This window comes from Lissotriton vulgaris, chromosome 12 (assembly GCF_964263255.1).
Source record: "Lissotriton vulgaris chromosome 12, aLisVul1.2, whole genome shotgun sequence".
In the NCBI taxonomy this organism is placed as follows: Eukaryota; Metazoa; Chordata; class Amphibia; order Caudata; family Salamandridae; genus Lissotriton; species Lissotriton vulgaris.
The window spans coordinates 164,624,991-164,651,583 of NC_141700.1; the positions used below are offsets into that span (position 1 = coordinate 164,624,991).

At 45.7% G+C, this 26,593-nt stretch overlaps 1 protein-coding gene across 1 annotated transcript in view; it reads left to right on the plus strand.

The window, feature by feature from the left end:
* The window catches only part of OGFOD1 (2-oxoglutarate and iron dependent oxygenase domain containing 1), a 265,521-nt gene that overhangs the window by 45,526 nt on the left and 193,402 nt on the right, over positions 1 to 26,593 (plus strand). Inside the window, exon 5 of the mRNA XM_086947692.1 lies at positions 20,166 to 20,282. Within this exon, the coding sequence (XP_086803818.1) occupies positions 20,166 to 20,282 (117 nt within the window). The remainder of the gene's footprint in view (positions 1 to 20,165; positions 20,283 to 26,593) is intronic.

A 26,593-nucleotide genomic window follows, 5' to 3' on the forward strand; every position in this document is an offset into this window, starting at 1 on the left:
TAATTTCTGCACAGTGCTCTGCATGTCAAAGTGAAAAAATTCAATGAATTGCGGGCAAATGGCCGGAATAACTGTGAATTTCATATGGGGTCCTAAGTATACCAAAGCTATGTACAACACTCGGACTCAACAAAATCAACTACTTCTATATCTCAGAGAAACTCCTGATTTGTACATTGCTCACTCTTCTATGTATGCAGGAGAAATAATTAATGAAAATATCGATAATATCATCAAAACCCACAAACTTAGCATTATGGACAGTAGGTTCTTAGGCTACGATTTGCAATCGTTAGCAGCTTATGACTGGAGAAAAGAGGAACCTCATGTCAAGAATAGTCGAGGTGAACGAAAACGGTATGTAGTGTTCACCAAAGTGTATCCTGTTGTAGTGATTGATGTCTCAGTTGAGTACGAAAACTCATAATTCCTTGAACTAGTATTTGAAAGTAAAGTTAAATACTATCAGGATTTATCACAGAAAACCAAAACCCACACAAACTGTTTCACTGTGAAATATCATGGTTTTATTGTAGGATGTTGGAGCATTTGTCCTCATTGTAATGATGTTGCTCTGGCTGATCTTGGACTTCAAATCTCTTTCCCATTTAATAAAAATGTTTGCCTGGCTACTTTAATGGACACTCTTAAAATGTGTCAAGTATTCATGGACAATTGACTGTTATACTTTTACACTCAAATGTACACCGTCATGCATTACACCTATTTCATCTCTATTAGTACAATGTTTTAAGAATATTTATATATTTGACTTTTACTTATTATAATTGAAATATTTAGAGTTTTTACAGTTTATCACAGTTAACATGTTTAGAAATTAACCATAGCTTTATGATCTGGAGTGCTTATTCACTCGCTTTAGTGTTCTATTAGTTGTGTGTGTGTGTGTCTGAATCTAGATATACATGTGTACATAATGATAATTGATGTGTGTTTTGAATTCAGAATAGCTTGCAAGTAATTGCTTACACATAATCTTTGCACATCACATAATTATTATTATTGACATACTAATTAGATCTTACTTTTCTCAAGACAATTCATAGACATTTTATATTTTTAAAGTAGTACTTGAGGGTGTACTATCTCTATCTTATATGTGATTCCCAGTTCCTGTGAGGACAGCTTTAGGTGTAGCTGTACTCCATAACAAATGTTGTGTTGTTGGCAGCAAGACCAATTTGATGCTGATGGGCAACAATAATAATTCAGAATGAACCACCAGGTGGTGGTACATAAATAGCCAAGTACTTTGTCATTTAATTAGTGACATGCATGAATGGATGAACGAGATTCACACTATCCCTACCTACTATCTAGCACAATCGCTGCACAAGTCACTGGGTCAGCCTGCACCATCTGGTGCCTGGGTTGCCCTGGGCCATCTGGTTGCCTGGCTGGCCAACCAGATGCACAGCCATCAGATGGCTGGCCTGCAGGGCTAACGCAGACGTTTTTCACCGCCCTGTGTTCTATAAGCAGCCACTTTGTGGGGGCTTAATAGTCGATCCAGACAGGCCCAAGCGGAAGTGGGGGGGGTGGGGGGTGGCTGGGGACTTGATCCTCCTTAACTCCCCAGGCTCTGGACCCACGAATGTGGAGGGCACCAACCTGGGGTATTCTTAACCGATGGACATGCAAGATCAAAATCGGGAGTCCAAGACTCGTGCGGCGCAGGCTACCAGTCGGTCTCAGGAAGGGACTCCTTTCCTGAGACCGACTGGCAGCACGCTCTGCACAAGCCTTGAACTCTCGATTGGCTTCTCACCATTCTCTGATCGCTGAGACCACCCGAGCAGCTCGCCAATTCCTCTATATTAAGTTACTCAAACCGATACTCTTGATCCCGAGACCGCCATCACGGCCCTCATTGACCCCCATTTTACTGAGCTTGGAGAGTGCCAGCACTTCGTGGGAGATACAGCTCCCTAAATTGGTCGATTGTGACCGCACTACTTCAGGGGGAACCCTTCTCTTCACCATCACACACCCGGCACGGGTGCCAGATCATTCATTGCATCCTCTTAACTATTCATCACAGGCAATTGTTTACAGGCATAACATTGATAATATACCAAAAGAAGGGGAGAAGGTGGATCAGGTGGAGATCCTAGGGCTCAGATTACCATTCACGGAAATTAGAGAATGGAAGGTCCAGCCAAAGTCAAAGCCCCTTTGGCTAGACCTTCCATTCTCTAATTTCCGTGAATGGTAATCTGAGCCCTAGGATCTCCACCTGATCCACCTTCTCCCCTTCTTTTGGTATATACTCTGCACGGCTAACAACCGTGGGGATTGACTCCCTAGGTGGGTAAGATTTGTTCTGTCCCCCACTAATTTCAGTTTTTGGCTACTATCCCAAGAACTCTTTACTCTTACTTCCCATCTCACCATTGACTCCTTGCCGCCTCACAATGGATGGACAAGGGCTCAGCTTCGGTGATGACGCAGCAGCTATTCATAGACTTCCGTCCATTCTGGGCATTGATATAGACACCTCTACAGGGAGTAACTCCTGGGATTGGAAATCACTCTCTGACATGAAGAGAGAGTGGGTTAGAATCACTCTACATGGAGCACTCATGGCTGAGTACTTTAAGGCCAAAATAGCTCCAAATGGCCTGATTGTTAAAAACTTCCCCAGGATTTTCTGGGAGGACGGCCAATTCAAGATAGAATGGACGCAAATTTCGTGGAAGTGCACACATGACCTCCTCTTCCTTCTGGTCAATACTGCCAAACGCCTGGCAGATGAACTTCTTAGTAAAATCCAGGCAGCAGAGAGCGCCCTTCAAAACACCGGACAGAACCCCAGTTTTAAAACAAAGTTGGCAGAACTCAACAAAGAAATTTCAGAACACAAAGACTTTCTAATGAAACAAAAAGTTGCCAAGCTGCAGAAAGATATTGATCGCTTCTACAAAGAGAAGGTTTATCCCTATCTTAAAGACGACTTTGTTCCTCCAGGGACAGGATATCTTTCTGACTCAAGTACCACTTCCTCCAGACGCGGATCTAATAGTGACAGCAACTCGAGCAGGGACGAGTGGCAACCAGGACCCCGCAAGGGGAATACAGGGGGCAGACGGGGTCAACCCTTCTATCCGCATCCCCCCTATCAGGGACCTCCGATGTGGCAATTTCCACATTTCCAACATCCCATGACACCTTTTGTACCACAGTACCCCCCTCATTTTGCCCCCCATGGCTTAAATCAGCAGCCTTTTTTAGACAGAGGTTGGGGCAGAGGGTGCGGGCACGGGCGCAGGCGAGGAAACGCTCCAGACAAGAGGGTACAGTGGGAAGATACACAAGCCCAAGGGATGGAAACCAGGAGCAAGACAGGACGGAAATGAGTCTGGTAGTGAAACTCTCATCACGCCAACTCACTGAATCTGAGGAAAAAGTCCTCCAAAAAGGGCTCGGTTTTGTCCCTACCCCCAAAATAGACAACTTTGAACTGAACTGTGAATTTCAGAAATTTTTCAGGAAAATCAGATTGAGATCTTTCTTTGATGGAAGACCACAGGAGACACCCACTGACTCAGGCCTACACAACCCATCCACCTTCACTCCTCACAGTGGGATGGTCCCAAACAAAATCCTCACATATGAGCAGGCCGTGCTAAATGACATTGGAGCATTGAAACCTGTCCAGAGAAATCACAATCTCTCCAAATCTGAAATGCAGATGTTGAATTCCTTGGCCAACGATGGGACTATCACCATAAAACAGGCTGACGAGGGCGGAGCGACAGTGATAATGGACACCACTGATTATGGAATAGAGTGTCTAAGACAGCTAGGGGATAGGCGCTACTACACCCCCATTCCATCTAACCCCACTGAACGACTCAAAACTACAATTACAGGAATGGTCGAATCTGCAGAATGTCAAGAGTGGATCTCTAAAAAAGAGGCAGAGTTCCTTGTGAAAAAAGACACGAGGGTACCCTATTTTTACACCCTTCCGAAAATTCACAAGGGGACGACCCCAGTGCCTGGACGCCCAATTGCATCGGGCATTGGTTCAGTATTAGAGCCCCTCTCACAATTTTGTGACCATTTCCTGCAACCTCTAGTCAAGAGAATTCCGTCTTACGTCCAAGACACCAAGGACGTTCTGCGTCTCCTTGATAACTTACAAGAAGATGTCCAAATTGATTTCCTTATCACCCTCGATGTGGAGGCCCTCTATACCAACATCCAACAGAGGGCCACACTCGGGGTGATTGAGAGGATCCTCAACATGGCGTAATGGACCTCTCTTACGCCACCCTCTTTCATTATGGAGTGTGCAAGCCTTGCCCTCACTGAAAATTTCTTTGAATTTAAAGGACAGCATTGCCATCAAACCCAGGGAACCTCAATGGGTAGTACTTTTGCCCCTTCTGTGGCCTGCCTGTACATGGCCGACTTTGAGGAAAAACATATCAAGGGACCAATGAACCCCTACCACTCGAATATCAAACTCTGGAGGAGGTTCATTGATGATATCCTCATACTCTGGGCAGGTACTGAAGATCTTTATCTAGAGTTCTTCAACTGGCTGAATACCCTTAACACCTATCTTACCTTCACCATCACTGCCTCCAACTCCAAGATAGCGTTCTTGGATCTTACCATCAGACTAGAGGGAGGTAAGATCGATACCACCATGTATCGGAAGCCAACGGATCGTAACGGTCTACTCCTCTTTACGAGCCACCACCCTAGAGCCTTGAGACTGAACCTTCCCTTTTGCCAGTTCCTGCGGGTTAGGCGTAATTGTACCAACCTAGCAGATTACAAAACTGAGTCTAGCATCTTATCCCGAAACCTGAAAGACAGAGGTTATCCAACCAGAGAGATCTACAAGGCACGGACGCGGGCCCAGAATAATCCCAGAGAGGCCCTCCTGGAGTATAATACTCCAACCACCCAAGAGAATGATCTTTTGACCTGTGTGACAACTTTTTCCCCAGTCTCGAATGAAATCAAGAAAATCATTAAGAGACACTGGCAGATCCTCAACACAGGAACCCTCAACCTAGCGATCCCCAGGTTTGCTTTTAAAAGGTCTAAAAACATAAAGGACATCTTAGTCCACACCAGGCCCAAACACGCTGAAACCCACAGGCAAAATACACTCTGGCAACTCCCACCAGTAAGGGGACACTACCCCTGTGGTTCCTGTAGCGTATGCCCCTTCACCAGCATCACCAAGTCCATTCAGCTGACTGAGACGTTCCTGTGGGAACTGCGATGCCACACCAACTGTAATACCCCCAACTGCATCTATCTCCTCAGATGCCCTTGCGATCTACAATATTTGGGCATGACCACTCGCCCTATAAAGATCCGCATCTCAGAACACAGAAGCAACTTTCGTTGCAAAAAAACTAATACTAAAATGTGCAAGCACTTTGTTGACCAAAACCATACTGCTGATTCATTGAGATGGCTTATCCAAGAGACACCAAGCAACAAATCTAAACAGAACTTGTTCCAGAAAGAACAAAGGTGGATACATAGGCTATCCTCGGATAGACGAGGACTTAATGAGGACATCCCGTGGAGTGCGCTATAACTAACTGTTGTCCATCTATACCTCTCCACTGCAACTGTAAACATACCAACACGAGGCTGTCCCTCACCTTGCCCAATGTGAACTACAAATAATTAATCTTGTGATACAAGTATGAACCAATTCCAGATTAATGAGAGTATTCCAGTACACGTAGTCCCCAGTTAATCTCTGGCAAACACCCAATTTTTACAAACCAGTATATACATTACATGGATACCATTATAGACTGGTCCCTTCCAAGATGGCCCCCACGGTTACGCCGAATCCTACATGACGTAACAGGCGGAACTACATTGATAGTATGTATTAATTGCAAGATTAATGAGAGTACTCCATTATACTTAGTCCCATTTGAATCCTGATTCTTTAATCTTTGACAAACACCAGATTCTCTGTTAACTAGTGTATGCACCAGACCTATACTATTGCATACTTGCCCCTTCTAAGAAGGCCCCCATGGTTACGCCAGATCCCACATGACGTAACAGGCGGAACCACCTCCAACATGGACCACGCCCCCAACTAACATTTATCAGACCATCACACTCTGAATCGGGACTTTCCGGATCCCGGTAGCGATGGGTAGGCACACGGGCACTGACTGAGGCAGTAAGAAGTAAGTGATCCACTCCGGCGCTGGATACAGACATGCAGTAGCGCGGCCCGCAAACCGCGTTTCTGTACACTGGCATGGTCTCCCTTGAGTCCGACCTTCTAAGCGCTTACTCTAGAACTCGATAAGAGCAATGCGATGCAAGACTCTGTTTCTAGATCGACTCTAAAAGTACTGAGAAGATTATGCGACATGGGCACGGCGAGTAAATGCAAACTGCTGGGGACCGAGATAGAGAGAATACTAGGGCTCCCGCTTCAATACTTTGGTTAGGCTCCCTTTTACGAATGCCAATACATTGATACCGCGAGGGAGCGCTTACCGCCAACAAGCATAGAGATACAACTCTTAGAGGCACAACATTGTTAACAAGGCTCACAAGCCCTACTTATGCCTCCCCACACGGCTATGACACTGTGTTGCCTATTTACCACCAGTATACTGTCTTCTCTCTTCCTTTTTAACACCAACAGTCAGCTGTTTAACAAAATGTTCGATTCAGCGTGCACTGTCACTTGTGTTCCCTCCTTAGCCTTAAATCCCCTTTTGGTTCCCCCCTCGATGTCACACCTACCGGGTACTGTTGACACCTATACACCTTGACCATTAGGTGAGTAACATGTTACCCTTAACTTTGGCTGTGGATCAGAGACTCTGAAGAAACTGCTGCTGTTTTAAAGCTTTTTAAGTTTACTTTTTATTCTTTGGATGCTGTGTTGTGTGGAATTGCAGTATAAGTCAACACATACTGGTCACAAACCACCACTAGTATGTCACTGCTTGTATGTCACTATTTCCACAAAAACACAGCGTGTTCACGGTCACAAGGGGCAATGGTTGTCACTGAACTATGGTAACGTTATCTTTTGTCTCCTCTAGGCAAGAGCTGTCCCATACAGGTAGTACAACTGCTTATATCAACTGACACTTTAATAGGTCATGTTTTTTAGAGATAGATGTAATTAATTAGGTCCTGAAGAATCGCAGCCAGTGTGCAAAGGCGAGAAACATGTTGACCTCGCAATATGTAATGTAGTCCTGGATCATGACTTGGAATCCTAATTTCCTGCGATCACAAGCTACACACTGTTTTTATTTGTGGCAAGGGACCACCAGAATAAATTGATCTCCGGTACCCTGTGCCATGTTTTAAACAACTCATCTACACTATCCCTTCCTCTGGCCCCTCACCCTCACTTCACCCATAGGCAGTTGGAAAAAGATCTCCGCCAAAGAGCCCCTCTTTGAGGTGAGCCCGTTGGGCATTGCACCGCCTGCCCAACGAGGAGCAAACGCCAATGATGAAGCATGACACTCGCAAGGGTGTGTGAGGCAATTAAATCCAACAAATTGGATACCCAGGGTATCCCTCCACCGAGTGGTGTCCCCATCCCCCCCTTGTGACCACACCTTCCTTCTCGTTTCTCTTGTAGGAACAGCCAAGTCGCATTTGATCAGTATAACATTGATAATGTCCTGATGATAATCCTGTATTTTCTGTAAGGATGAAAATGCTGTCGACTTATTGTCCACCCTACACACTTTTACTCAAATCCGAATATGTGAAATGGTGGCTCTACTGTAAATTGTTTGTGATAACATAATTGTTTTATACAAACAACCACACTCTGCCTGAGCCTTTCAGTTTTGTTTTTTATGTCTCGCACCTGGCGACGCAGCGCGAAGCGCTGTCGCAAGCGAGACCTTATTGTGAACGACTTGCTTCGGAAGTGGGACAGGAGATGGGCACAGGCAGAGCTTTTGGCGATTTGTGCAGGTGTACGTGCACGTACACGTACAGCCACGCACACGCGGTGTGCACATTTCCTGTCCCTCTTCCCAAGCAAGTGAGCATGCAGTTTCACTTTCCATTTCAGATCTTGAAATGCAGCCAACGATTTCAACTCGGTTGCTCCGATATTAACCCCCCTCCCGAATACTCACTCGGTGGCCGGAATGGAGCGCTGTCAGCACCAGGAAGAGGACGGCAGTTTGTGATGCTCCCAGCCCATGCCCGCCTCCCGAACCACTGCTTCTAATCCCGGCCCCAAAGATGTGTACGTGGAGCCGACGGGGTTTTCCCAGTGTCTGTTCTTCCCTCCCACTTGACACCGCCTCCTCCTCCTGCTGCCGGCCTGTCCCCCTGCCTCCCACCCCTCGCGCTGTGCAAGCCGTGTGCCATGACTCTAAAGTCGTGGGTTCACTGAAGTGCCAGGAAGGCCTGGTCGGTGCCTGTCGTTGCTGCAGCCCCCTTCCTACAGCCCCAACTCACTATTATACAAGGCGAGATGAATCTGCTATACACGAAACGCTGCTTATGCCTCCAATGTCATGAGAACACCTTGCCTCCTCTGTAACCCGCCCTCTAGATGCTTCTGTGTCCTACTGAGTCATGCCTGCCAGAGCACGTTGTGCTCTGTCTGAGCACAGGTCTGCACACAGACTGCTGGGGTCGATGGCACAATCTCTCCAAAGATGAAATCTGCATAATGTCCACAGAAACGGGGACTGGTGGCCAACGAGGGTCACTTAAACATACAGACCGTCCCTCGGAAAGATGAAGCTGTGTTTCGCCGTAGACGAAAACCCACACGGTGCCATGGCGAAGTGTGACATGTCAACAACAAGCGAGGGTCCCTGATAATAGCAATAGTAGGAAGAGGAGGCAGGGAAGAATACAAACAAGAACAAAAACCTCTCCTAGAAGCACAATAATTCTAAAGGTGATAAATCCACCTGGCATTGTTGATTGAGAAACTCCTGAGGCGGAAAGCCGGGAGCTGCAATTTATTGAATTCCTCATTTTTAAAAACTGTGATACTGTGTTTTTAAAAGACCTTTGCACATTTGCACTAACCCTTGGCACCTATCTAAACTGTCGCCGAGCAGCAGATTGAACGCTGTTCCGGCCAAAACGCTTGCTTCTGCCGCCTTTCCCTGCTCAAGGGAGCCACGAGACACACCCAACTCGGTTGGCCACGCCCCCCCTCACAGGTACATATAGTGCGCGCTGAACACTAGCGCTGCATTGTTGATTGAGAAACTCCTGAGGCAGAAAGCCGGGAGCTGTGATTTATTGAATTCCTAATTTTTAAAAACTGTGATACTGTGTTTTTAAAAAACCTTTGCACATTTGCACTAACCCTTGGCACCTATCTAAACTGTCGCCGAGCAGCAGATTGAATGCTGTTCCGGCCAAAACGCTCGCTTCGGCCGCCATTCCCTGCTCGAGGGAGCCACGAGACACGCCCACCTCGGTTGGCCACGCCCCCCCCCTCCAACGCCCAGAGCATCCACCATAAATCATGAGTCTCTGCCGGAAGTGCAGCGGGCGCGACGATGGCGCCCCGAAGGCGCGCTTAAGGCAAGCTCGTCTGCGCTCGTCCGCGACAAGGACGCGACTAGCGCGGACCACTCTGCTCAGATCCTCACGAGGCCCCCGCTCTACACTCGTGAGACCTTGCTCAATCTGAGAGAGTACGCACACGAAGGTCAGCTTACCTTTGCTGACACCGCCTTTCCACTGCATGACTTCGGTAGTAGGGGTCTGCTCCTGGGAGGCCTTCTTAATGTCAGATCATTGCCAAAGCACGCTAATGAAATTCAATTACTTATCGACACCCATCACTTAGACGTTCTCTTCCTAACCGAGACGTGGACCCACGCAGACTGTGACATTGAATTAGACTGGGCCTGTCCTCAGGACTTGGCCCAGTCTTGGCTCAAGACTTGGCTCATTAACATCATAGACATGGATTCAGTCGCTGGGACCGAGATCCTAGGCCTCTCCATAAATTGCCACACTGGAGCCACCTTTACGGCAATTATATGCTACCGCCCCCCGGGGTCCTTTACCTCCCAACAACAACAATTGCTACTCACCACTTTCACAAACATGGCAACCTCCCACAATAAATTAATCATCTTAGGGGATTTCAACCTCTGGCCGAACGGTAGTCTGGATACTGGTCTACATAATCTTTTGCTCTCTTGCGAAAGCGTGGGACTCTACCAACTGGTCAAGCAACCCACTCATATAGCAGGTCATCGACTCGACCTTATCTTCTCCACCCCTCAGTTAGTACATCTAAACGACATCCTGCCCATGGGCTGGACTGATCATGCCCTTCTCAAATTTTATATTACCAGTACAGGGGCTAGAACGCCGACACACAGCACCACATCAGAATTTATGTACAGAGACTGGAAAGCTCTGGAAAAACTGAGTTCTACCAGTGCCGTGTTTAACGTGGAAGATAGCTTTTCCCCTGCAAATCCGGTTGAGGACAATTACAAGGCCTTTTGTACGAGGATATCCTCTACTACGGACTCCCTGATTCCCTTAAAAAGATGTAAACCTAAGGGCAGAGCATCAGCCCCCTGGTTTAACGACTCTTTGAAAGTCCTCAAATTAGCCTGTAAACAGGCTGAGAGGAAATGGAGGCAAGGTTACTCCGACACAAATAAACTACTTTGGAAAAGTAAACTCCTGGAATACAAATCTGCAATTGTTAAAAGCAAATCTACCTACTTCTGCTCCACTATAGTTAATGCCGCTAATAGCTCCAAAAGCATCTTCCATATTCTTAACAACCTCATCCATCCTGACTGTGCCAAAAAAACAATCCCTCCCACACAAACACTCTGCGATAATCTCGCACTGTTTTTTAAGGATAAAATTGAGACCATTATCCACAATCTGGATACTTCCCCCTCACTGGATAGTCTCAACGGCCCCGGGGTCGCCACTACTGACCTTGATCCGGTGAGCCCAGGGCACCCACCCAGGGAATGTCTGCGGGTATTTCCCCCCATCCTGGAAGCCGATTTCGATAGAATGGCACACGGGATCACTTCTGGTTCCCCCCTCGACCCTCTGCCCCCAAAAACCTTGAAAGCTTGAGGAACAGAACTCTTCCGCACCCTCTGCGGGATCTGTAATCAATCCCTGCGTTGTGGATTTGTTCCAACTCCTTGGAAGCAAGCACTCATCACTCCGTTACTGAAGAAACCCTCATTGAACCCTGAGTGTTTATCAAACTATCGGCCTATCTCTCTCCTACCTTTCCCGGCGAAAGTTGCTGAGCGCTGGGTGAGCTCTTGTCTCTCGAAACATCTGGAGCAGAATCACATTCTGGACGACATCCAATTCGGTTTTCGTCCAGCCCATGGCACCGAAACAGCTGTCCTCACGGCCATGGAGGAACTTCGTATGCGTGCAGACAGGGGCCAAGAAGTGGCCCTGATCTTACTGGACCTGTCTGCCGCATTCGATACGGTCAATCATGTGATTCTGCTAAAGAGACTAAGAGAGGCAGGGGTTGACGGCACCGTCCTGCTTTGGTTCCAGTCCTACCTGCGAGATAGGAAGCAGGCTGTGTCCCTTCCCCCTTTTCAATCCGCCTTCTCCCCAGTCCCCCACGGGGTGCCTCAAGGCTCGTCCATCAGCCCCATCCTTTTTAACGTTTACCTTAAACCTTTAGTCACATTAATCAAATCCCACAGGCTAAAAGCTATAAACTACGCAGATGACACCCAGCTCATTCTCTCTTGGGAGGGGGAAGAATCAATCCCTCTAGAATCGTTTCACGACTGCCTGAGAGACACAGCTGGTTGGCTGCATAAAAACTCCCTGCATTTCAACTCCTCCAAAACCGAGGTTCTGTTTTGCGCTGGAAGCCGGATTCCTCGCCTGTTCCCTGCCGAATTTTGGCCCCCGGAAGCCCTAGAAAAACCACAGCCGGTTACCACTGTCCGCAACCTAGGTGTCATGATGGACTACAAGCTTAGCATGGAAACGCAGGTCGCAAAAACAGTGTCCACATGCTCGGCCCTACTGCGTTCTTTACGCAAGATCATGCCACTTCTTCCCGCACAGGCACGAGCGTTAATAGTCAGGTGTACTATCCTTAGTCGCCTTGACTACTGCAACGCACTGCTGCTCGAGTCCCCAGCTGTACTGTTAGACCGACTCCAAAGAGTCCAGACGGCCGCCTCCAAACTAGCCCTTGGCTGGACCAGGAGATCCTCGGCCACAGCAGCTTTAGCCGAGCTGCACTGGCTCCCTTTGAAGCAGCGCGTAGCTTTTAAAGCACTCTTCCTTGTTTTTAAAGCACTACACAGAGTCGGACCCAGATCCTTGCAAAACATGTTCATCTGGTACACCCCTACCAGAACTCTCCGCTCCGCCTCAGCCTGCCTTGTCAAGGTAACAAGATTCAACAAGGTCAGGACGGGGGGAAGATCCTTCAGAGTGGCAGCCGCAAAACTTTGGAATAGTTTGCCTGTCGACATCCGCCAAATTTCTCAACTCCTTCCATTCAGAAAGCGGATTAAAACCTGGCTTTTCCCTTAACTACCTCTCCGACAACCTGCTCCCAGTTCCCATTACTTACCACCTTAGGAGTAATCTCCCAGCGCCAGGATACCTGCTAGGTGACAGATGCGCTATATAAATGTTTTAAATAAATAAAATAAACAAATAATATATATCAACATTGTCCCACACCAGAACTCATTACAAAAACATAATTCTTATTTATTTTTTGTCAACTTTAACAAAGGCAATTTTCATAATGATATTCACAACAGATCACAAATATAAATATACATATACAACATAACCCCTAATCATCCTAAAGTCACCACACATCCTCACACTCAACCCAACAGTCATACACAATACACAAAATGTGCAATAATTAAATGACAAAAAACAACAATACAGTGCAGGTCAATTAATCACAAACAACCAAACAAAGAAGCGCCGACGCGCGTTTCGGAAAGGACAATGATCCACAGTTCCTTCGTCAGGGCGCAAATATACTTTGTGTACGATTTCTTCTGGAGTGTGGATTTCTTCAATCTTAATAGATCAGAAAATAGCCAACCAAGGGGGCTCCATCTTGAGATCAATATGTACAATTTTTACAATCTCTGTGGGGACAATGGAACAAGAATAAGCATGTACAAAACATATACAGTCGATCAGATGATTCAGCTGCTGGAGAACCACAACCAAGATGTAAGACCAGTAAACCAAACGAGTGAATGAAGAAGAAAACAAAAGTGCCTACGGGTGGAGTGAGGTATGCGTCATCAAACAAAACCACTTCGTTGCCAGACATTTCACTGAGGCGCCATACTCTCTGCTACACCACTAGAAAGGGTTGAATCTCTTTGGGAAGTCAAGTTGAGCTGGTCTTCAACACTTATGAAGCACCAAACATGAACATACCCAGTCTCCGATGTGCGCCACATACAAATGGAATAATGTAATAGTTAAACTTGAAAAAAAGGAATAAGTTAAAACCAATTTAACGAATGTACGCGCACATCTGTTTGCTGTGACACTTCTGGTATATTCTATGCAGAGAAGGGCAATGCTTCAGAACAGTCCAAATGCCATGAACAAACCGAAATCAGTGTTCTGTGTTCGGACGTAAGCAGGAGGCACTGATGTAAGCAGTGCTACAGTGGTAAGTCGTACAGCTTACATCACTGCCAACCCTACAGTTGCCACTTGTTCAGCAATATATCAGTTTTCCTTTCGTCCAGAGTAGCCGAATCTGAGCAAATAGAAGGCCTCATAGACCAATGTGCCTAGGTTACAAAATGGGAGAGGCCGGAGTTGCCGACTTTGGAACTGGGGAGCCAGGTTCGAGTCTCAGCGCCGGCTCAACACCATGTGATTCTGGGCGAATCTCTTAACCTCCCTGTGTCGGAGAAAAAAAAATCAATGAGTCTTTTTGTATTGTAACAGGTGCTTATGTAAAGTGGGCCCAATACCTTGGGATCAAGTCCTCGTTATATAGAACTGGAAAAGATGAAAAGAAAAACAATATGTGCTCGATATGCGCTTTTAACATATTAAAACAGGCTCTGACTCTGTTTTAGAGACAAGACACAGTGGGTCTGTGGATAATGGTTACGACAATTTATCAATATAAATGGCTCTTGCAATTTCAGGACTGGTCTTTTATTGAATTGATTTAAAAGGAAGCTCCACCAAGATAAAATCCTAGCCCTGTGACCCATGTGACGTCTCCAGGTTCCTGATGTTTATATACGGTATAGAGGTTCAATGAAGGATAAACTGACCAGAAAAGTTGACTGATAACATCATCTCTAGGCATAAGCAACCTCCATGAGTACATGTTCTTCGCTCGTGTAGGCCTCCTCCATCCCGAGATTTCCGCTCTGGTGAAAGAGGCTCCTGATGACGTCAATGGACAAAAGAGGACATGCTCTGCTTGGCCAGTGAAATACCCACCACTGACTTCCTCCCAAGCAGATATCCTCTAGGACAGAAGAGCCCCCCTCCTAACCCTTATATTGGCCATAGAAAATAGTCCCATGCAGGCTGTGTTCACCAGTGACTTGTTGTGTGACCAACTACCTAGTGGATAAGACATACAAGACCAACGCCGCTAACCTTACTTAAGCTCACTCAAATATCTACAAGTCAAGTCAAAAAGCTTTATTTCGATAAAACAATTATCATAAAAGCAGCTCAGTAGATCAAATAGTACAAATAAAAACAGTAATAGATTAAAAAGATATTTTTGTCTATGTACAAAACATTAAAAAAGACAGTAGTTTCAGTAATAATTGTTTGTACAATCAAAAACTAGCCAATTAATTGATTGAGTTTTTACAGATTTCTTAATCAAAAAAAATGGCAGTTCATTCAGTTAAGACATTTTATAAAAATAGGATTAAACAGTTAGTTTTAGCCTTTTGGCTCGGATAGCCCAAGCCCATGATAGGAATTTGGCTAGGGCACAAGCATAGGGTACACTACTATCGGATATGAGTATCCTAATTGTCACGTCATGGCTCCTAGTCCCCAACTGGCGGCATAGGTTTTTGAGCCAGACCCTCCTTGGAGTTGCGTACTCGCTGCACTCGAACATGAAATGTGCCAGTGATTCCGGTTTGGCAAGACAGGCTGGGCATAACTCGGACATTTCCATGTGGGATTTCCATCTTGCGGTAAAAGAATTAAGTGGAAGGGTTCCCACTCTGAACCTGAAGTACAAGGCCCTATCAAAGGGTTTTCCAATTGCATCAAGGTACAGTTCCCGTCTAGGGCAATCTTTAAACCTCAAGAAATCCTCTGTAAGCCTGCCCAAGGTGGTACTAGAATTTCTTTGTGTGCAGATCCAGTCCCAGTAAAGCTTTTTGAGGACTAGCTTCGGGGGTGAAGTTCTATTCGACCATGATTCAATTTGGCCCAACTTAGTTAGTAAGCTCTTCATGTCTCTTAGCCATTTGATTTTATGCCAACTTGGCGATGACATGATTTCTGCTAGGCCTCTGGCATATCCACTTTGTTCTTCCACCCGCCAGATGCGTGCCCATTGTAATAATGGACGGAATTTTGCGATATCGTCAATCTGGGGGCAGCCTAGGTCCAGCATTAAAGGAAGTGTAGGGGTGCCTTGTGGGAGGGACATAATTGCTCTACAGAATTTGTTTTCAGATCTCTGCAGAGCATCAGTGGTGGATGAACCCCAAAGTTCAGCCCCATAGAGGGCAGAGCTAACACCTTTAGCTGAATAAATCTCGAGGACTGTAGCTATAGGCCTTGTTGTACTGGATCGTTGCTCTTTCAAAAGGGCTCCTGTAATCCTTTTGTGACTCAACAACATTTTATCTAAGTGTGGGGTCCAGTCCATTTTGTGCGATAGGCGTATCCCAAGATAGTCAAAGACCTTTACCCTTTCCAGGAGCTCGGCATTCAGGGTGGGAGAGCGCACATGTTGCTTCGGTGGATTCAGCACAAGGTACTTCGTTTTATTTGTGTTTATTACCAGACCTCGTTTGGTGCAAAAGGATTGGAAGTTGTCCAAAAGTCTCTGGAGTCCCATTGGGGATTTAGAAATTAAAAGCGTATCATCCGCTAAGAGGAGGGTCGGTATGCGTTCACCAGCCAGGGATGGTTCATCAGAAGGATGTTTGAGGAGATGCTCAACCACCCCGTTGATGTAAAGAGAGAAAAGGGTGGGAGCCAGAACACATCCCTGGCGGACCCCTCTCTCAACCGGAATACTACCCGTTTTCTCCCCTCCAGGGCCCCACCTGACTTGGGCAAAGCTATCTTGGTGCAACCTAACTAGTAGGGACAGCAAATAATGGGGCAGCCCCATATCAGCGAGTACTTTCCATAGTGTTTCCCTAGGTACAAGGTCAAAGGCAGTCTTTAAATCGATAAACGCGAGATAAAGACTGCCCTTGCCTATAACCACCACCTTCCAGTACACCATCATGAGCCTGAAGGCTTGCTCGATCGTCCCAGTACCTACTCTGAAACCTGCCTGAAAGTCAGAAAGAATTTTGTTTTCTTCTACCCAATCTAGAATTCTAACTAACAGGACTTTGCCGACAACTTTTTGGCCAATGTCTAACAAGCTGATCGGCCTGTAGTTGGATGGATCATCCCTCGATCCTTTCTTGTAAATAGGGACCACCTCGGCCCCTTTCCACGATGAGGGAATAGGGGCACCTTTACAAATGGCAACAAGGAGGGAATGAATCAATTTACCCCATTTTGCACTATCAGACTTTAAGAGGTCACCAGGAATGCCATCAGGACCAGCTGCTTTTTGTGGAATAATAGTGCTTATTGCATATTCCACTTCCTTGATCGTAAAATCAAAGTCAGTATGACAGATTTCTTGATTTGGAGTGAACGAAGGTAGAACCATCCCACCCTCATCTAAATCATCATGACAAGTATAAAGTTTAGAGAAATGATCAACCCACGCCTGGCTTGGGATATTACAAGTTATCAGATCACTATCTGGTCTATTGCGAGCTCTTATGGTATCCCAGAACCATTTCGAGTCTTTTTTAGAGCTAGCTTCTTTGAGAGTTGACCAGTAGGCGTCTTCCCACTCCCTTTTCGCTAGCCCCAAAGCTCTTTTGTGTTCTCGCCTAGCCGCCTGTATTAGTGATTGGGACTTCCCTTTGACTGCCTCAATTAGGCGTGTTTTGGCTTTCCTACATGATGCAGAGTACCAGCCGTGTCTCCCTTTGGTTTTGCTTTGAGGCATGGTTTTCCCTGCAGTCCCTTTTACCCAGAAAACGTCCCCTATTGTTTTTACGGCTGCTTCATAAATAGGTGTTACCCTATCTGCTGCCATGAGTGGGTCTATGGAACTGATTTCTTCTTGTGAGCCTTTAAGCACTTCTTCGATAGTGGAGAGTTTATCAACATTACTCGAGATTTTATTCCACTTAAGGCGTCTTCCACAAGAGGAGACAGTAACCCCCTGTGGATAGTTCGGTGGTGCTAACGGCACTCCGGGGCACCAGGGATTCATTATGGATAAAGAAAGTGAATTATGGTCACTCTCTATGGTCGGAATAATAGCCATATCAATGACCGAGCTCCAAAGCCCCCGGTCCAACAGAATATAGTCAATCCTCGAGGAATGACCAACTCTGTTGAATGTTGGGGCACCCATCTGATCAGAAGGTGTGCGGCCATTAGCTGCTCTTAGTCCGAACTCTAGAGTCAATGCGTTAAGCTGTATTGCACTACGAGTCCAGCGCTTAATAGGAGGGATAGAGAGCGTGGGAATACCCAATCTACTGTCCTCTTCTCCTAGATCAGGTATTCCTTCTAGGGGAAGTGGCTCATATGTGCAGTTAAAATCTCCTGCTATTATAATATGATCAGGTTCTCTATGATCCCCAAGTTGGGCCTCAAGCTCGGATATTACGGGTGAAATACACCCATTTTTGGAACCTCTAGCATAGACATCGTAGAGATCTACTGTTAGTCCCCCACGATGGCCAGATAGAGAAATGCCAAGGATATCTGGGTTACCTGTCCGCTTAATGGTTATTCGACAATTGAGCGAGATGCTTACCCAAATGATAAGCCCCCCTGATGGACACCCCTTCCTTTGCTTAGGTTTTTCAGCTGGTGCAAAGATGGTAACAAACCCAACTCGATACAGTGGCTCGGTGCTCCAGGTCTCCTGGAATACACAGATCTTGTGGGCTTCAATCAGGACGTTCCACTCAGGCAGACCTAATTTCCTAGTAATCCCCGCAAGGTTCCAACTAAGAATTTTTATTTCACCATGTGTTAAATTACCTCCAATATTGGTAGTAGTTTTGGGGTTAGTTAGATCTTCACAATCCCTAGTTGGAGCATGGGATAGTGGTATAACAGGTGCCACTATTGGAGATTCGGGACAGATAAGATGAGGGATGGCTAAGGGAACATCCTCCATGTCCCTATTGGTATCAGAGTTTAGGGCTGGAAAAGGAAAATATATTTTTTTCCCCTCCAGCAAGACCTTTTATTTTAATGTTGGGTGGGAAGCGGCCCAAAGGAATTAAGGTCACTCTGGATGGGTTCCCAGTTGAAATGCAATAACAGAATGTTTAAGACATTTCCTGCTGAGAGACCCAGACTACCACGACCTACATAAAAAGTCTCTAAAATTGCTTTGATATTCCTGCTTGCTGACCATAGTTCGTGGGTCAAACACATAGCCGAATGAAGCTTGGAGGCACAGGGCAACTATGTAGGAACTTAGCTTGTGTGTGTGGTCTCCGTAACAGCTCATTTGATTCAGAAATATTCATCCAATACATTTGATCCCAGAGGTCATTGGAGTAAAGTACAACGAGAATAGGAGATTGTGGAGGGGGCTTGGTGCTACACTGAAAACTCTTAAATGTGCCATCTCCGCACTTTAACACCTACCACTTGCCCTATCCCTTGGTATTATATGCACAGCATAGCTGGCTGAACAAATATCTTACACACAAAAAATCCCAGAACAAATGCACACATCAGTTTTCCTTAATACATGCAAAGTAATCCTAGCAAAATGACCTATCTTTTGGAAATATCTGCACAGAAGGCCGGGAGAAGCTCAAAGATACTGAAGACCTAAAAAAATGATACATTAAACAATTAACTTAAGATCTGCTTTCGTGAGTTTAGGCACCCACCATCAGCAGAGTCGCAAGAATAAAAAGAAATTTAGTTTCTAGGTAACAGGAATGTGTCTTTAATATATGTGGCTGGTACTTTGTGATTTACTTTTTTAACATTGTTTAATAATAGATCAAAAGTGGCACTATCAGTTCTGTCCTGCTGACAGTTTGCTGAATTCGGGATGGCAGCACTACCAAAGGTCACTCTCGATCGGAGGTCACAATACTGCATAATAACATTTTATACGCTCTAAGCCTTGCAGTAACTAGAGTTTAAGCTATTGGCATTGTAAATAAAATTCATTTTAAAAGGCATTGTTATTTCCAATAGCAGCTTTTTTTTCTACAATACAGAAGTTTATTTATTACATTATTAAAACCCAGTTACTAAAGCAACATACCGTTTTCTGTAACAACTGTTACTTTTAGCACTGCGACGTCTAAAACATTGGAACATAGTGCCACATAAAAGTAGAATAAATAATGCACCACGGACGCTTTTAAAAAGAAATGGATAAAAAACAATGCCATTTACAATAGCAACAACTTTAAACTTTGCTAGTGCGAGACTTATTGCATTGCAAATGCTTGTTTGTTTTGTATGTTATGTGAGCTTGGACGCAGGCTTGTGTCCCACTGTAAATATTTGCTCTGCTGCTCACTCTAATGTTTATTTCATACATTGCATATTAAAATACCCCTATCAGGCTGGATAGCGGCTAAAATATAGTACTGATTTGGGTCTATATTGATTCACTCTGTACTTTCTCTCTATGTCTAGGGACCACTGTTTTCCGAAATAGTTGATTACCCAAGGTCCCCGACCGACCACAATTGGGTTCCCTTGTTCTTTTTACAACACAGTTTTGTATATTCTGCACAAGAACAATGTTTGAGGACAGTTAACCACCAAAACATTCTAGTGAAGTGTGTCATTTTGTTGAGAATTAAGGTATTTGTTAGACTCAGTAACTAAGACTACTATTTGTGCCATTGCAGATACACTTCTGTGTCATGACGATGAACTGGAGGGAAGACGTATAGCCTTCATTCTGTATTTGGTTCCTCCGTGGGAAGAGGCCGATGGTGGCACCTTGGACCTATACAGTACAGATGGTAGGACATGTTTTTGCAAAATGCATGCAGACTGAATGATATTATCTATCCGTCGATATATATTTTATATAGTGGTTCATACGCCCTTAGCCCGTTTCCAAGCAATGTAAATGGAAGAACTGGCCGCTGCTTCAATCTTAGAAACTTGAGATAAGGTAAATATTATACCTTTTGCGTCAACTCCCATCTAGAAGGTGGCTTTTACCACTCCGGTGTGGCACAGCTAGACATGCAATGTAATTGTCCCCGTATTGTGTAAATTATATATGAGTGTAGTACACTATGTTGCAGATAAATGTGCATACTCAACCCACAGTAAAAAAATGGATAACCTTGGCAAGATGTGTCTACCTATTTGCAAATTGACTGTTCTACATCAAGTGTATTTATAGATTGAACACACACAATGAAAGTTAACACTGGAGGTACAAAACAAAGCCTACCTTGGAAAGCTGGTTGGTGTTCCTAACTACAAGATTCTGCCAAGTGAGAATGGCTATCTGTAGTCTGGAAGTGTCTTAGTTATTGGATTCCGGACTGTGATATGGTGTATGTGGAGCGCAGCACTCGCGTCTTGGGTAATGTGTGACGCAATTGCGTTTGGCATACCGGTACTCTGCATGAGATGCTATTTCATAGTACACAGCTGTGCCTTGTAGAAGAGATTGGAAATGTAATGCTGCCACAAGTTCCTTGACAAATAGAATATAACCTAATTGAAACAGATAATGTAATCAGATTCTCATATCAATGATGCGTGTAATCCTTTGAGGTGACATTGTCCAGAGCTGAGAACAGTCAAAGAGCAATGGGAGTGTTATCATGTGGGAAGTTAATTTTATGTGGTGTTTTGCTAAGCCATTTTCCTTTGCTTCTGTCATGTACTGGAAAATTTGTGTACAATTTTAAACTATTTGTTCACCATGTCTTTGTATGCCAGGGCAGGGCATTATTGCCACATAATCCTTCTTATTTGTTCTGTTTGTGCAACGGCTCGATATTTTTCTTTTTCTTTTTCAAGCAGATTTGTGTATAGCTAACTATTATGAATATATGCATTCAACAGAAAAAAAATCATCTTACTGGCAACAACTGTACCTTATGTTTGCCGTTTTTCCACACATCACACCACATCTATAGAGGACTAACAAAGTTACCATGGGTTAATATTCCTGAGGACTGTCTTAGACAAACAAAGTCTTTTTTTAATGGGAGAAACATGTAAGCTGAATAAAAAGGCAAAAGTGGTTCTATTCCAGGAACACCTTGTTCTAAATATTGCGATTCAGAGGGGATAATAAAATTATATGAGGCATGACTTAGCCACCGAAGATGGTGGCGCCTGCTTATTTAGGAGCTCTGTACTGCTTACCCATTAAGCCAACATAATCTGCCATTTTAAACGGCACAAAGCCTAATCAATGCTGTTCACTGGAACACAGACTTCACTGCCGTTCTGGCCGAGGGTTTATTTTGATCCCGGAGGGTTGTGCTTGAGGCAGCTTGTGTCTTCTGGCCAGAGTTTAGGCCATGAGCATTTTACAGATCTCTGTGGCCTCCTGACCCCCTGGGGATGTGCCGCTTATGACTGGGACTGAGGGACTGGAGGTGATTTTTGCAGTTTCAGAGTACCTTGACACCAGCTGACCTGCCGCTGAGGGGGCTTCAGTGTTTGCTGGGGTGCGGGACTGGTAGTGGCTTGTCCGAAGTCGCATGCTGGATTTGGGAGGCTTTGCCGAAGCTGCTTGTGCCCTCCAGCTAGGTCTGTTGGTGTGGGGTGGGCTCGGGCAGCTCCTGCTCCCTGGGTTTCTTAGCAGCTGACCTGGGCTGTGGTGGTTGTGGCATGTTACCATGGACCAATAGGCTAAAATGTTGTTCTGCTGGGGAAGAAGTCTGAGGCGTCAGAGAGGCTGCTGGGTCGACTAACCAGGTGGCTCCTCCCTCATGCGCTCCCGCTCTGAACCTAGACGAAGCCAAGGTATTGCGTCGGGGACACCCCAAACACAATCTGCCACAGAGCCACTGGAGCCTGGTGGCTAATATCCAGGTCCTACTTCCTGGAGAGCCAGCGGGGTCCCACGCTGGGTGAAATAGTTCCATTGAATACAGAGGGTTTCACCTCAGGGCATTCCCCTGCTCCAGCCTCCTCTTTGTGGGGTGTCGCTGGGGGTTGACCCTGGAGCAGGTTTGCCTTCCTCCCACTGCAGCCTCGCCCCACACCCCCACTACCACTAAGTTTACCAAATCCAATACGAGAGTCAGACCTGTCAAAGCCCCTTTGGGGCTAGAAAAGTGCCAGACAAAGTGAACACAACCATTTTGCAGGCCATACAGAAAACACATTAATCGCTAGACTGAAAGATAGGGGAAGGGCACCTAGACATGTCCCTTCTCCACCAACGCCTACGTAATGCAATTGACAGAGTAACAGATGCAGAAGTTAGTTTATCTGATATAGAAGACACTATAAATACATAGTCTCCAATGTAGAGTCACTTAACTCCTTCAAGACACCATGGAGCTGAAATAAATGGTGGAGGATGTGAAGGGCTGCATTAAACAGGATGATGTATGGGTGTGCCAAAGTGGACAGGAGGACCTCAGCTGACCTACTACATCGCAACATGTTTAAAATCTTGGGTGCCGTGTATCAGTGTTTATTGTTGTCTAGTGACCTAGTGCTCCTCCAGAACCCTCTTAATCCGCCTCCTCAACTATGTAAACCGTGACTTAATACTGCAAAGTTCAAGACCGAAGAGTACTCTTGGCATAAGTAAAATCTTGGTCTTTCCAGATTACACCCTAAAGGTCCAGCAACAAAGAAAATCATTCCTTGGGTTGAAACAAAAACTGAAAACCATGCAGCTGATCTGCATGGTCCTCTTTCCTCCTCCCAACTAAAGGTATTTCATGGAGGGAAATCTCACTTCTTTAACACCAGCGAGAGCACATAGGAAACTGGATTAGCCAGAGGACATTAAAAGTCTTTAACGGTCCCAGCACTCACAAGAGTGCCTCTCCCCATGTTGCCTGGGCGCCTAGAAGTGGGGACACCGGCATGGAAGACTCCGGGCTGGACTTCATGAGTAGGTCTAACTCAAAACTGAGTGGTGCCCCTCACCAAGGATGAAACGAAACAGTGGAGGAATGAAACCTGGCCAAGTAACCCAAACTACGGAATGTTGCCCTGACTTAGTATCCCATAAACACAACTATATGTGGCGAGCGTGAACCTAATGACTACTGGCAGCATGGGTCCCTGGACTAAGCACCAGACATCGAGCGGCACCCTCTGCCGGGGCTTGGCAACCGCATAATCTGCTGGGCAGGATTTCTTAATTCTCGTGTAATTATTCTTTCATTGTTTTGGTGCTGTTTAAATGCTTAACACCAGTTCCTTTGTGTAAGCCTTATTGCTTAGAGACACAGCTACCCTCTGTTTAGCTAAAGGTTTGACAAACAAAACCTACTGGTTCTAAGGGGGTTGGTAAGTGTATTACATGGGAAGGTCGCACAACCACACTAATTAATAAACCCCATTTCCTCACAGGTAGTGTCTTCAATGCAGCACTGAATATACAGTATGACACATGGCTGCTTAGGCCCTCGACCTCCCACCATTCCACCAGACTCTTATATCAGACAGCTTTCCTGTATGGCTCATGTGGTGTGGGGAACAACCGGTCTTCACTCAATGTCGGATGGCTCATTCTCCCAACTTGACTACTACTTACCCACCCCAGATATTCAAGATGTGATACAGCTGCAGAGTTGTCCTCTCAAGAAGCATATCAGACCATTTCCCACTGTTGCCAGAGATTTATAGTAGTGGGTCGAAACTGAAAGGTAGCTGCCATTTTGGCTACTAGTGATGTTTATGAAGACCTGGTGGCCTCTGTAAAAGAAGACATCCATGATTACTTTGAAATTTAAAAACCATCAGGCCAGTCATAATGCTTTATGGGAGGCATTGAAATCTGTAATGCAAGAAAGAGCATAGCGCATGTCCAGTTTCAAAAAATGGAACAAGAGGGTAATATTGTGGTTGTGGAGTTGAAGGTGCTAGAACTTGAGTGCCAGGGATTGAACTCCATTGCAACGCCCATCCCTCAATAGTTGGAGACTTCAAGAGCCCACCTGAAGGATTTTACGCTATATAATGGCAGATACCTGTGGATGGCTGTGCAAAGCAGAGTGTGTGTGTGTGTGTTCGTGTGTTTTTGTGTTTGTGTGTGTGTGTGTGTGTGTGTGTGTGTGTGTTCGTGTTTGTGTGTGTGTGTGTGTGTGTGTGTGTGTGTGTTCAAAACAACTCGAACCAAAACTCTGGCGGTCCCACAATCTTCAGGATATCGCCGGAGGAAGAAACGAGAGCCGACCCAGCTTGCAGGTGAGAAGATTATTTATTGATTTTATCCGCCATCAGCATAACGTTTCGGCCTACCCAGAGGCCTTGTTCACACAACGCTAGTCAGGGAACAGATCATATATATATTACCTACTGGTGGTCGCTAGTTAGGACCTAGTTTCCATAGGAAATCCACAACATTCTATTTGGAATAACTTTGGCGCTGGTGGACGAATCTTCGTGAAATTCTACAAGAAAATGGCCTGCTCCGCTCCTTCCCTGAAAGTTTGGGGGTGATTCGTCAAGTGGGGGCCGAGAAAAAAGGGGGGTCCCAAAACATGTCTTCCCCATGCCATTTTCCATCGGACCTTTAGCCAGGGCTACAATCCGAACGGCCGAATGGAATTACACCAAATTTGGCAAAAAGGTAGAGTTTGGTTTGCAGATTGTGCTTTTTGTTAAATGGTGTACATCTGTTCAGTAGTTCCTGAGAAAATCAAAAGTAAAATCATTGTGATATCTAGAGACGAAATACTGTACTCTGTACCTTCCCGAGCACGAGCTGCATGGTCATTGGCTATCAACTGTCAACACTCCAAACCAGGAAGTGTTCGAAAGTAGTGAAACAAACGTGCAAAACACGCAATGGGGCAGGGTAGAAACACCCTGATACCCTAGGCCTGCTCAGGGGGTCCCACAAGGACCCCAAAAATGTTTTTTTTCTTTTTAAAAATCGCAGGGTGCGACGTACCGTACTCTGTACTGTACTTTGTACCTTATCGAGCGCATACTGGAGGTTCCTGGTGGGCTAGTTGGCCCCCAGGGACCCCCAGGATTCAAGGGGAATTAGTTCCCCCTCTGCAAACACGCCAGGGGGCTGCGTTGCAGAGAGGTGTAAAAAGGGGCGTGGCCTCATTACCCCTCTCCGCAAGGCAGCCCCCTGGCGCATACTGGAGGATCCTGGTGTGCTAGTTGGCCCCCAGTATGCACAAGGGGAATTAGTTCCCCCTCTGCTAACGCGCCAGAGGGCTGCGTTGCTGAGAAGTGTAATGCGGCCACGCCCCTTTTTACACCTCTCTGCAACTCAGCCCCCTGGCGCATACTGGAGGTTCCTGGTGGGCTAGTTGGCTCCCAGGGACCCCCAGTATGCAAGGGGACTTAATCCCCCAAATTGGAACACGCTACAGGGCGCGTTTGCACAGTGGTGAAGGTAGGGGGCGGGGCTTGAGGTGATAGTGCAAACATGCCCTGTGGTGCTTTTTAAGTTGGGGAATTAATTAATTCCTCTTCAATCCCGAGGTCCCCTAGGGGTCAACTAGTCCAACCGGTATCTCCAGTAAGCACCCTGGAGCTGTGTTGCAGAGTGTTGTAAAAAGGGGGCATGCCTTCCGAACACCTCTCTGCAACACAGCTGCCTGGCGCATGCTGAAGGTACCTGGTGGGCTAGTTGGCTCACAGGGGACCTCAGGATTGAAGAGGAATTAATTCCCCAATCTAAAACGTGCCTCAGGGCGTGTTTGCACACATGTTACCTCAGGACCCGCCCCCTTCCTTCACTATTGAGCAAAATATTCCTGTAAAGTCAGCCGAACTACGAATTCCGATTTACTCTCCTGTTATCAAAAGAAATGTCAGTGCTGCATCTTTGAGCGCACTACTGATCCTAATAAGTAATTCTAACCATACTTACAGTAACTTGAATTTCCTTCCATAGGCTAACATTGATTGGTTTCACTTGGAAATTCTTCTAAGTGTGGAGTTTTGGAACTTAAAAAAATTCCTCTAAAATCAGCCAAACTACGAATTCCGATTTACTCATCTGTTATCAGGAGAGACCACAGTGCTGCATCTTTCAGCCTACTACTGATCCTGAAAAGTAATTCTAATCGTAGTTACAGTAACTTGAATTTCCTTCCATAGGCTAACATTGACTGGTTTCACTTGGAAATTCTTCTAAGTGTGGAGT